Source organism: Pongo pygmaeus, chromosome 17 (assembly GCF_028885625.2).
Source record: "Pongo pygmaeus isolate AG05252 chromosome 17, NHGRI_mPonPyg2-v2.0_pri, whole genome shotgun sequence".
Lineage (NCBI taxonomy): Eukaryota > Metazoa > Chordata > Mammalia > Primates > Hominidae > Pongo > Pongo pygmaeus.
This window is the reverse complement of record NC_072390.2, coordinates 80,844,076-80,856,826: the sequence shown is the minus strand read 5'-3', so window position 1 is coordinate 80,856,826 and position 12,751 is coordinate 80,844,076. Positions and strand designations below refer to the sequence as shown.

The window sequence follows — 12,751 nt, the reverse complement described above, 5'->3', positions numbered from 1 at the left end:
AACATAAACTTATATTGCTATTGTTCAAAAGCTGTTTTTAAGTATAGGAAAAAAATCTGATGATCTAATATCCTATCAGCCTCAGATGATTTTTTTAAAGCATATTCTGCTACTATTGAATCTTCTTAAAAATTTGGTATATGTATCTCATGTAACAGACGATAGCCATTTCTGAAACCTTTTGCACTTTAGGGAAGCAAAGGAACACGGGTTCTGCATACTCAGGCTTCGAATTACCCTCAGAAGTCTAGACAACCACATGAACCCAAGGATTAATAATCAGGGGCTGGGGAGATTCACGCTGTGAGGGCTCAGCCTTTTAGGATTGTTCTCACTAAAACTAAATAAACGTTTTTGGATATCACTTTGACTGGACTACCATTCCAAGGGGAATCTCAATATTGCAAACCCAGCTTTCTCAGGGATCTTGTTAACTGAGAAAGTATCTTCTCACAGTAACCAGGATCTGGGTCATCTGCACTTCCAACTCCCAAAGCCCTTCATGCTCCTCACTCTCTCCATTACAGCCTTTTTTGTCTGTAGCTATTCCAAGAATTCTAAAACCATACAATGAGACATTAAAGATACTGGTTTCCTTATGGCTTCTATGGACTTAATAATATATATCAAGAGGTAAGTGATACCAAACCGGCAAGCCCCCAAATTGGGACTTAGCCCAGGAGGTTCTTGGCTTTGCCCAAGAAAGAATTCAAGGGTAATCCAGTGGTTTTGGACAGCAACTTTTATTAAATGGTACTGCTCTTTGTGGAGCAGTGCGAACTCATAGGCAGCATGCCCAAACTCTGCAATCTATGGTCTCTTGGCAAATTTATTTATACTTATGTAAACCCAATTTCAATTACATGCAAATTGAGGAGGGGCTCAATGCAAATTGAGGGGTAGATTATTTCAAAATTTCTAGGAAAGAAGGCAGTAACTTCCAGGTCATTGCAATGGAGACAGGTGGTAACTTCCAAGTTGTTGCCATAGTATTTATAAACTGTCATGACACTGGTGGGAGTGTTTTATGCCAATGAGCAATGAGGGCAGCTAGGGATCGCTTATGTCTGCTGGTTCCTGCCAGTTTCTTCACTTTATCCTGTCTGGACCAGATCTTGTTTTGGTCAACAAGGTTGTGACCAGAAAATAAGTCCTGTTGGTCTCCTACCTCATAAGGACCATGAATGAACGAAAGCCATTTGGTACGGCCATCACCGAAATGGAGCAGCCAATGAAGGGAGCACCATTGAAACATGGACAGGAGAATCATGCACCAGCAAAAAATCATTTAAAATACATGTAGTTTGGCTGTCTGCTTTGCCTTTGTTCTAACAGAACTAATTGGATATCATGTTAGCTCTCTTGGTAACTCCTTTAAAGATAATTATTTTTGTGTGATTATTCCCTAGTGAATGAGAATAATAGATATAACTGGTAATGAACTGAATACGTATTTATGTAATCAGTTTCTATCAATATGTATTCTTAGTATTTAAAATATCTCAGTGATACTTGTGACCAATATTAGCTTATTCTGTTTTATATTGTATCAATGAGTGTTATGTTACATGATGTTTAGAAATATAGTACATATTCAGGAAAAAAATTCCAATATGATGTTTTGCTAGTAAAGACACAATTGAATATTTTAATGCAATGTGATCAGCTGTTATGTTACAGGTGAGAAGTACTCCCCCATGCACACTCTGACTGGATAACAATGATCACTTTCGTAAATTTATTCTGAGTCCTAACTGCCACCTTCTTTCTCTTGGAGAGCTCCTGTTGGAGCAATTCACCAATTGTAATAAACCCGACTCATTCTGTAACATATTGATAACTACTGAAATTAAAAAAGAAAAAAACTCAAAACCTTATAGCACACAAAGTTAACTAAGAGTAAATTAGAAATGAAATGGAGAATGGGATGTATAGACATTCTTAGGTGTGTGTATCTTTGAGACTTGAATTGCATTGTGAAAATAAATGCACCGCTTTATATTTTAAAAATACTATGAGTGCAATTTGTAACACAAGACATTGGGAAGTCTTGTGTTACATATTTGTAGAATTTCAGAGATGATTACAGATTGGGGCCAAGCAACACTCTTTCCTGCAAATGTAGACACTGATGCATGAGGAAATAGATCCTGAACAAAGAAGTTTCAAATTAAAAAAAAAAAAACTCATGATGCTTGAAAGTTAAATTTCAAAGGAACTTAGAAACTGAAATAAGCACAAATATTTCAGGTTTGCTTTCTATTTTTAAAAATATCCTTTGATGATAATAGTTTAAATACTGCAATACAAATTATAAATGAATTTCATATAATAGGCAATAAAATCAAGTATGGCACTTTTATTACAGACATTTATCAGTAAATCAAACATGAAAGAAATGCACAGCCCTGGCTATACAGAAACTATGTTGCTGATTAGCTGAGAAAACTCTTGGGAGGGGGAACCTATTTATAAAACAAAATCACAAAAGTTTTTGGATGCTCGTTTTGTTTTACGCTTAAGATAAAAATCTGCTAATGAGTTTCTATTTCTTTCTAAATTTTGTACCTAAGCTCTGTATTATTTGGCTTGTCTATCTGTAGTGTGGATATGAGAGAGGTATAAAAAGATGAAGAAGAACCAAAAACAGTGAAGTAGTGAAGTTGGAAGCTTCTGGAACAACAAAGAATTCCAGTGCTGGCAGCAAATGAAGAGTCATTGAGGAGGGGATTCTTTTTGCAACCTGTGGGGGATGTTCTCAGCAAGCTTTCAAAAGAGACAGCACTCTTGCATAGAATGAGAACCGGGCATGTGGGAAGGGTGTAGTTGGAAGGGGTCACTTGTTATGACAATACCTCTTACATAAAATTATGATGTAATAGGTATGCATACAACATATAATGCAGCCACCACATAGTCATACTTCTTATGTCTAAAAAAGAACTCCTAAATGACAAATGATGTTTAACACTCAATCCATTTTCCAGAGCTTGCTTCATGGCTAGGTGACCTGTGCCGTCATTCCGACCCTGTACTCAGTTTAAAGCTCTGCTGATGATGTATTTAAATCCTCAATCATTTAAGAACAAAGGACCTGCATGTTCAGTTTAAGCTACGAATTAGGTAGCCAGCCCTCCCATATATCACACAGATCCAAAAAAGGTATCTGTTTGCTTGCAGGTTACAAAATAAACAGATACACCTTAGAATACTCCTAAGTATGTTTAATGGAATAAATGTAATGTCCATAATCTCCTAGTAAATTTGGGACATTATGAAATTAGGTGGTGAGAAGTTTCAAGGGAATGTTGTTTTACCTTGTTTCCAGTGTCATGCTACCTTGCTTGTTAAAGTCAACTGTCAACACTGGGTTTTGCAACTACTCACATTCTAGGTTGGGGGAAGGAGAAATTGATGCAGAAAATATAGTTACCCTCTGCATTCAGCCTGTAAACAGTGCTATAGATGAAATTTGTGCTCTGAGATTTTAGTCATGTTATTTTCTTAGAAATTGAGAAGAAGAAATTTATAAAAATGCACCTAACAGTGATGGCCTGTGCCTATGGTTATTCAATTTTTATTTAGCATAATTTCAACATTTTTCCTGTCAAAATTTTACTTTCTTCCCAAAAAACCCTTAGATTTAAAGGAGAAATAATGTTATTTCTCACATATAAATGAATCAGACAGACACCAGGAAAGGAAGACTAACAAGACTAACTGAACCTTGATTTATAATTCCCCATGCCCTTTAGGTCTGAAAACTTTCCATTTCAGTCAGAAAAACATGTAATTTATTTTTTCTCACAAGAAACGTACTCTACATATTATAAATTAGCAGAGAGGACAAAGATGCCCAGAATATCTCTGCATTAATGACCATGTAAAAAGAAGTTCCAGTGATTACCATAATTACAGCATTAAAAAAAAAAAAAAAAACTAAACTAAACTTTCCTCTTCTCTTGTAACACACAATCCTTTCAACTCTGAAATTAAAATCAGGTTTGAAGTATTAAAAATGTAATCCTAAGACATATACCATTGTCTAGTTGATCAACCGGTAAGGCTTTATCTCCATAGGGTTATACGGAAATCCTGTTATTTTGCAGCAAAGCCAAAAATCACAAGCCAATCATCAGTAGCAGCAATATGTTTTATCCTTGGACTTAATACATGCTATTTTCGAACAAATTATATAAGGCAGGAGTGTACGATTGTGAGCAAATTGTCAGAAACTTGTCAATGTCTTTTTAGGTTGCCAAGAGTAGGCATAGAAGGGAAGAGGTGGGTGTTTGAATTTAGGCTTCTCAGATCTATCATTCAGTCAAACAGAAGCACGCTTTCCACATTCACAGGATTCATATCATAAATCAAATACTTTCATTTACTTCTACTTTAATACTTGCTTAATCATGACTATTTCTTCCTTATTAGACTTTCCATGTGGTTTCCAAGCCCTATCATTACACTGGTATAAAATATGCGTTCCATCTCTATGAAAGCTCTAATGAATGAGCAAAGATTGAATTTACTTCTCTGTTCATGCACATTACAACGGTCATTCTCAAAAGGTGTTCAGAACATTTATCCCCACAGTGATTTGAGAATAAATTAATATTGCCCTTTCGGTAAATATGGAAAACAGGATCAATGGCATTAAAATATTCATTTAGGATTACAGGTACTGATGAATATTCATAATCATAAATGTATATATTTGAATAATTCTAACTCCATGATAAAGGCAAAATTATTTTTAAAAAGAGAAAATGTGGATTTTCATAGTGATTTAAAAAATCAGTGGCACACACCCGCTAATATTCACACCCACCTGCCCTTCCCTACACACACAGGACCAGAAAAACTGAATACATTAAAATATCAATTAATAACCAACATAACAATGTCCCATGTTATAGTCTTCATGTAAACAGTTTCAGCTTACGTAAAAGCAAAACAGAACAAACCAACTACATATTCTATCTATACCACTTTTCAACTCAGTAAAAATTGTTCCCCAAAATTAAATATATATATATATTTAGTTTAGTTTTTGATTTGGCAGATCATCACCCTAATTGTTATGTTTAAACTAATTTCCCTGAGAAAAATAACATCTGGAAGAATAAACTGAAAGTACTACCTATTATATTACATGGCAGAGAGGTTTCTACTTGAGATATAAAGACTACCATGTATAATTTCCCATGTGAATGAAAACACAAAACAAAACACAAGTAAAACTTTGAGGTAAAGAATCGAAATTTTCTTAAGCATTCAGGAGATAGAAGCTGAAATACTTTTGAATATATAGCATTATTTTTAATTTTGTTAAGATACTGATGAATAAAATAAAATATTTTGAAAAGGTGATAAATCCTCAATAATATGACGCTTACCAAAGTAGACATATTGAGAGAAGCACAATAAAATGGTATGTTATTAGTGTCAACTATATTTAGAAATAATATTAATTCTAAGCAGCAAACAAATTATGACTTTACAAGAATGTCACATTTCAATTTTTACCTGTCTTTGGCTCCACTGAGAAGTATGGCTGTCCTTGCAGGATACTGTAGACCACTCTGGCACTGTTGCCATACGTAGGATCATCAGCATCCGTCGCTGTCACTTGTACCACTGAGGTCCCTAGATGCCAATCCCAAAACCACTGAATGAAAAACTTCCAAATGCCACAAAACAAAAAACTTACAAAATGTTACTGATTCCACATTAAGCTTATTTGAAAATTTTCATTTATCTTTTTCAAGACACATAAAAAAATTGATACAGTATTTTTTTAAGTAAACCAGCCCCAAAGAGATGATAAATATTAACAAAACTCTTGAAATATTTAAGGGATAAGAAAATATTCTGGCAAAAAAAAAAATACCATCGATGATGCACATTAGGCTGGGATATACTCTGAATCGGATGGGACTGAAACTTTAGGTGTCTCATCCATTGGGCTCAGGTAATATATTTTCATCAAAAGCAGCTTCTATAAGACTCAATCACTGTCTAGAAAGCAGCAAGACAACAGCATCTTGGACACTCGAGTCATTGCAGGTATACAACTGTCACAGTTAAGAAGATCCAGATAGAAATCAAAATGTCATTAATTGACAAAGAATATTTGATGCACCTAACTGTGTATTAGGTGGCTACCCTATCTCCTTAAGATTTTTTTTAAATTTTCTCTGCCAATTGATTTAAAAACAAAACAGGAAATGAAAATTTAAACCAAACCCCTTATAAAGAGAAAAGCCATGGAAACTTTAAAAATTGCATCAATAGTTTTTTCTTTGTTATATGATGAAATGTTGTATTCTTTCTTCATTTACTATATATTCACACATTCAATATGGAAAGCATTTCTTCTGATCTGTTTTTCTTTTTTTCCATTTGAAATGTAATCTTTATAATATTAGAGAGACTCATGTTTACTTATATATTTAATTATATACTATTATTTAGTAAATATCCTATCTTTTAAATATGGAACAAGCCGCTTTCTTTATGTACTACTTAAGGTCCTAGTTTGTTTCAAATAATTTCCTGAATATGACATTTTAAAGCTAACATATTTTTAGATTGATTTATATGTAAATATCTCTTTCAAATGCCCTAAGCAAGTCATTAATGCCCATTTTGCTATAAATCCACTTTATTTTCTATATATATTTCATTGCCAATTCCATTTTCTTTAAAATTACGTAGAAATTATGAAAGTTAAGTGTACAGCACTATTCTTTAAATCCTGAAGTTTTTATTTTATTTTATTTTATATTTTGAGACGGAGTTTTGCTCTTCTTGCCCAGGCTGGAGTGCAATGGCACAATCTTGGCTCACTGTAACCTCCGCCTCGCAGGTTCAAGTGATTCTCCTGCGTCACCCTCCTGAGTAGCTGGGATTACAGGCATGCGCCACCATGCCCAGCTAATTTTGTATTTTTAATAGAGATGGCGTTTCTCCACGTTGGTCAGGCTGGTCTCGAACTCCTGACCTCAGGTGATCTGCCCGCCTTGGCCTCCCAAAGTGCTGGGATTCCAGGCGTGAGCCACCACACCCAGCCTGAAGTTTTTTATTTTATGGACTTAGATGATTGTGCCCTGTGGATGTCTGGTGGGGACAAGATGGTAAATAATGCATATTTTAAATCTTTTTAAGAATTAAATTTTGAATATTCAAAAAGTTATAATAAATTACATTGATGTTCTCTCTTTCCTCTGTATGTATCATCTTTACAATATTTATTTTGGTAATATGCCTAAGTATTATTTTGCAACTTCATTTTAAAAGAAAGTAAACAATTTTAAACCAAATAACAAAAACTAAATTTCAGTAAGTTTGGCTGTGTACAATAACACATTTTTTTTCTGAAAAGTTCATTATCTCATTTAACACATATAGACACACACACCAGATACACACATATATTCACAAATAAATTTAAGCTTTCCACGCCTGTCTATGTTCTTCTGGCAATAAATAAAGTATCCTAAAGGCTTACTAGTGTGTTTAAAATTTTATGATTGGTTAACATCCAATAAAAAATGATCCCTGAATATTAAACACTGAAAGCTTGCATGGTCTATATCATACTATTTGATGGCTATTTTACTTGGTTAGACTTAAGCACTTTGATTAACTATAGTGTTTGATAAACTGTAAGTCCATACAACATATGTTATGTAGTTTAGGTATTCCATGTTCTATGTTCCAATTTTTATATTAAGTTAGTGGTCTGAATTGGTGTCAAGTACACCCTGAAGACATCAGAAAATAATTCTCTAAGAAAATTCCAAACCCATTTGAATCAGCCAAGTATATAACTTAAATATAAATTATTTAAGCACTGTGATATGGGCCAGGTACACACCTGTAATCCCAGCACTTTGGGAGGCTGAGTAGGGCAGATCACAAGGTCCAGAGATCGAGACCATCCTGGCCAACATGGTGAAACCCCGTTTCTACTAAAAATACAAAAATTAGCTGGGAGTGGTGGTGCGCACCTCTAGTCCCAGCTACTCAGGAGGCTGAGGCAGGAGAATTGCTTGAACCCAGGAGGTGGAGGTTGCAGTAGGCCAAGATTATGCCACTGCACTCCAGCCTGTCAACAGAGCAAGACTCCATCTCAAAAAAAAAAAAAAAAAGAAAAAGAAAAAGAAAAGAAAAGAAAAAAAAGGTACTGTGATAGGAAACAGCATGACTATTATGCACACTTAAAAAACATAATTTATTTAACTTATACATTATTCAATTGTGCATAATAGTCATGCTGTTTCATGTCAGAGTACCATCAAAATCAAAACAACAGTGCACTACTAGCTTCTAAAACAAAAAGTTCACATATCTATATTCTACGTAAGAAAGGAAAACCTTAGCAAGCCAATGAAGAACCACGAAAATGTCCATGAGATCTAGGAGTATGAAGTTGAATTGAATTGTTCAAACACATCTCAAAAATTCCTGTTTTACTAAACATTACTAATCTGGGGAGGAAACTGTGCCCTTTCTTTTTTCTAAAACCTCCAAAATCTTGTAACAGTTACTGTTGCTGCTGCTCTTGTTGGTAAGCAAGAGCAGCAGGAAGCACTTGGAAGGTGTGGACGGTAGTGAGGAAGTGTGAATACACCTGTTTGGTCACAGAAATGCCAGCAATGCTTACATATGTGCTAATTATAGTAAGATCATGCCACCTGGCTTGTGGCCAGGTTCAAATTCTTCCTGGCCACAAGCATTGATTCTTCTGTCTCCTTGTCATTTGGTATTTCTCTAGCAGCTACAGCCATGGTGGTACCCCAAATAATTTCCCCTCTCTCTTCTAATAGGAACAGAAATTTAGGGCCACTAAACTGTGATCCCCTCAAGAGCACACATGATACACATCTTTGCAACCCCACTCCTCAGTGTCGTAGGTATGTTGATTGCATGATTGGGTGAATGAAATGACCTTTTTTTTGGTTTTAATAAATCACATTGGTTAAAATACCCATGTGTTAAAATACAAGTTCCATTATTATTTTAAATAAACTTCCTATTTCAATATTAAAAACAGCAGGAAATAAATATATAATAATCAACCCATCTCTCATCCAGTCTAATAACTTTTTATTTTTTTATAAGATTTACTATGCTTAAATTACATACTGGCAGTAAACTATTCCAAAAGTACTTGAATAAATGAAATTTAAAAGAGAATTTCTATTATTCGATATAAATAAACACTAGAAATGATTTGCTAGGTATCTTTCTAGTAATGGTGCAATGACAAAAGGCCTTGAATAAAAAAGCCTTCATGTTTTAAATATATATCTCCAAATGGGTATCTCCTTACCATTGTTATAAATTCACTATAAATGTTCATGCATTTAAGTTTTTGGAGAATTTTTTTTAAAATTAGCGGTGGCATGGACACATGGCAGGGAACAACACACACTGGGGCCTGTTGGAGGGTTGTGGGATAGGAGGAAGAGCATCAGGAAGAGTAGCTTAGTGATGCTGGGCTTAATACTTAGGTGTTGGGATAATCTATGCAGCAAACCACCATGGCACACGTTTACCTATCTAACCTGCACGTCCTGCACATGTATCCCTGAACTTAAAATTTTAAAATAATCAGTGGTGGCATGTGGATGGCCATTTGTAGGTTCAAGCATATGCATTTTACAATTAAACACATCAGCCAATCCAAATATTAATCCAAATATTAGCCTGGCTAGCCATTGATGGCCTTCTTGATACACTGGCCATAGAGAGATGTTTAGAACAAGGAATCAATATCTTAATATCATGGAAAGAAAAGTAAAAGATCATCACTGGTCTGTGTCTGGAAGAATTCTGTTTGTTAACTTCTGAGGCATCACTGTAACCATTTAAAAATATAAATAAATATCAAGTTGAAAAAATGTAAGATTAAAGTAATTTCCTGAAAACACTGAAATAGCTGTATAAAAACAATTTCCTAATTTTCCATACAAATAAATTAATAAGTTAAGTTAATGGATACTGGCCACCAACATGTCTCAAATGTTCCCCTCACCCTAACTGACAATTAATACACACATACTAGTATGGTTTTTTTTTTTTTTCAGTACTTAATGATGATTTAACTTTAAATACAAATCTCCCCAAATCAGCCACAAGCTACAAAAGCAGAGCGCTCTTTACTTACCCACGGGAGACATTTCAGGAACTCCTGCCGTGTATGGGCCATCCAAAAATTTGGGTTCATTGTCATTGATATCCTGAATTTTGATGACAAACTCTGACTCGGGCTCCACGGGTTTGTTGGTGAGCCTGTCCAGTGCTTGAGCTCGGAGCGTGTAGTAGGCCTGCTCCTCACGATCCAGTCTCTTGGTGGCATGAATATCCCCAGTGTTCTCATCAATAATGAAAATGGAACTTGCCCCTTCGCCTGACAAGATGTATTTGATGGAACCATCTCCTTTATCAACATCAGAGTGAAGCTGGCGAAAAATTCATGTGAGATGAGATTAACTTACAAGAGAGTCAGCGATATGGAGATATGTAAAAATAATTCTTATGTCAGGCAGGAGTACATGAAATTTTATTGTTCTTGGAAAGATAAGCTGAACGCTTATTGTGCACAGCAGAAAGGCTATTAGAATATGTCAGCTTGTACATGTGAGCAAGACAATTTCATTTCTTCCTGTAAACAGCCTCATTTCCAAAGGTATTTTATATCAGTCCCAAAGTTGGGAACTGGTTGTAGTGTTATTTTGTATTTGATCTGTCCTTGCCAGTTTTAGCCATCTTCTTTGAACAGAGCAGGCATTCAGTAAACATGTATAATTGGTTGATTTGCTCTACACCAAGCAAAGAAACCTTCTATAGAATATTTGTAAATCTAGTTCCAATATACCATTTAATATGCTTAGAAACCCCCATATTATTTAAGGGTGCCCTACTCTCCCTCCTCCCTGCCCTGTCCCCACTCACACTCTGTGATTAACGAGTATGGCTGGATGTCCAGTCTCTAAATCTGTCTCCAAATCCTGTTCTGTACTTTAAAAATTGGAGCTGAAAAAAATGACACTGCTCTCTCAAGTAGGAATTTTAAATCAGTACATGTATGGGACTTCAACTAAAACCTTTCTTGAAATACCAAGAACTGCATTAGATTTGCATGATTAAGCACAGCATCAGCAGCAGGGCAGCACCTCCCGATTTGCATTTCACATCTGGAACTGTCCCTGCTGTATGTCAGAACATAGTGTTGAACAGAGGAACCTCAGGAAACTCAGACGTAATTACACGTTTCCCTGAACTTCGTAACCTGAGAAACACGCTACTCAATCCGTCATTTCAACAATCTTTCACCCCCTATAACTGCCATCATTCTGGACTTTGGTTAATATGAATGTAAAAACCCAATTTACCAAATAATAAAACTTTTCACTGCCCTGAAGAACTATGTTTGCATTTTTTAAAAGACAAGGTACTAAAGATATATAAAATATGAAAAAAAAAACACCAAGGAAAGTATGGACACAGTACATTTTCATCCTTCCCTGTAGCTGTTGAGGACATAGCTTTTTGTACCTTGAATTTCTGTAAGTGATTCTTTCCCTGCACTGTAACAGCTGTGTTTATCCTCTGCTTCCAAGTACTTGAATACCTGATTTATCTTTTGGTTTCTGTAGGACTAAATAATACAAAAAGTAAATTTCTGGCACAAGTTATAATTTAACTTTTTTCAGTGTGAATTATCTAGTGGATCCTAAGCCACATGTTTATTCAGTGTAGGGAAAAGGTGAGTTCTTCAACTATTGTTACTATTACATATGTATCTCCCTCTAATTTATAATACAAAGGGTGAAATATGAGAATTATTATAGTTTTAATTATTAAGAACTTCCTAGATGTCAGTCACTATGCTTAACATTCTTTTTTTAAAAACAAAACAAAACAAAAAATTTATTTTAGGTTCGGAGGTACATGTGAAGGTTTGTTACATGGGTAAAACATTATTTACATAGTAACTCATTCAATATTCACATCTGCCCTTAATCCTACTAACAAATGAGGAAACTGAGGTAGAGAAAGGCTAAGAACTTTGCCTGAAGTGGCCCGGCCAACTCTCTGGCAGATTCAGGATTACAAAAACTGGCAGGCTGGTCTAAAGCCCACATTCCCACTCCCTATAATGAGATCCAGGCTCCAGGAGAGGAACTGCTGCGCTGTGTGCTAGGGTCTTCAAGAGCTAATGCAAAGGGGAACTTGACGAAAGAAGGGAATATGCAACCAACCCCACCTGATCACCCCCCAAATCTTCAAGAAGCTCAGTGCTTCTAGTGGTTTCCATGTGTGCATTTTATGACTTATGAGAAGGGTCCCTTCTTGCCATTACATAGCAGTAAACTCCACCACACTCAGCAGCACATAGCAAAAAACTTGACTCCAAAGACAAATGCAGATGATGGATGAAAATAAGTTGTTTTTAAGCTTCCAGTCCCTGGGCCGCTTAAATGCTCAGTGCTGCTCTGCTAATGCTCCCTCACCCTCATCTGTGCTCCTATGTGGCGGCACCTGGTGGCAACTTATCTACACGTTACTGCTGACGGTGGCGTGCAATGTTAGAAGAACATCCAGAAGACCACAAGAAATATCAATTATATACATGGGTCATGTCTTTAATCAAAGCTTTTTTACATTGAAATCACATTAATGACTTTCATTTATAGAACAAGCCCTTATGATTGATTTACCTAATTCCCACCAACTG

The 12,751-nt window shown here is 35.5% G+C and overlaps 1 protein-coding gene across 4 annotated transcripts in view; it reads right to left on the bottom strand.

Moving 5' to 3' along the window:
* Nucleotides 1–12,751, bottom strand: part of CDH7 (cadherin 7) — a 138,790-nt gene that overhangs the window by 70,675 nt on the left and 55,364 nt on the right. For all 4 annotated transcript variants that reach the window (XM_054461399.1, XM_054461397.2, XM_054461398.2 and 1 more), the window contains exons 3-4: nucleotides 10,178–10,472; nucleotides 5,530–5,649 (exon numbers count right to left, since the gene is read on the bottom strand). In XM_054461399.1, coding sequence (XP_054317374.1) covers nucleotides 5,530–5,649; nucleotides 10,178–10,472 — 415 coding nt within the window. The remainder of the gene's footprint in view (nucleotides 1–5,529; nucleotides 5,650–10,177; nucleotides 10,473–12,751) is intronic.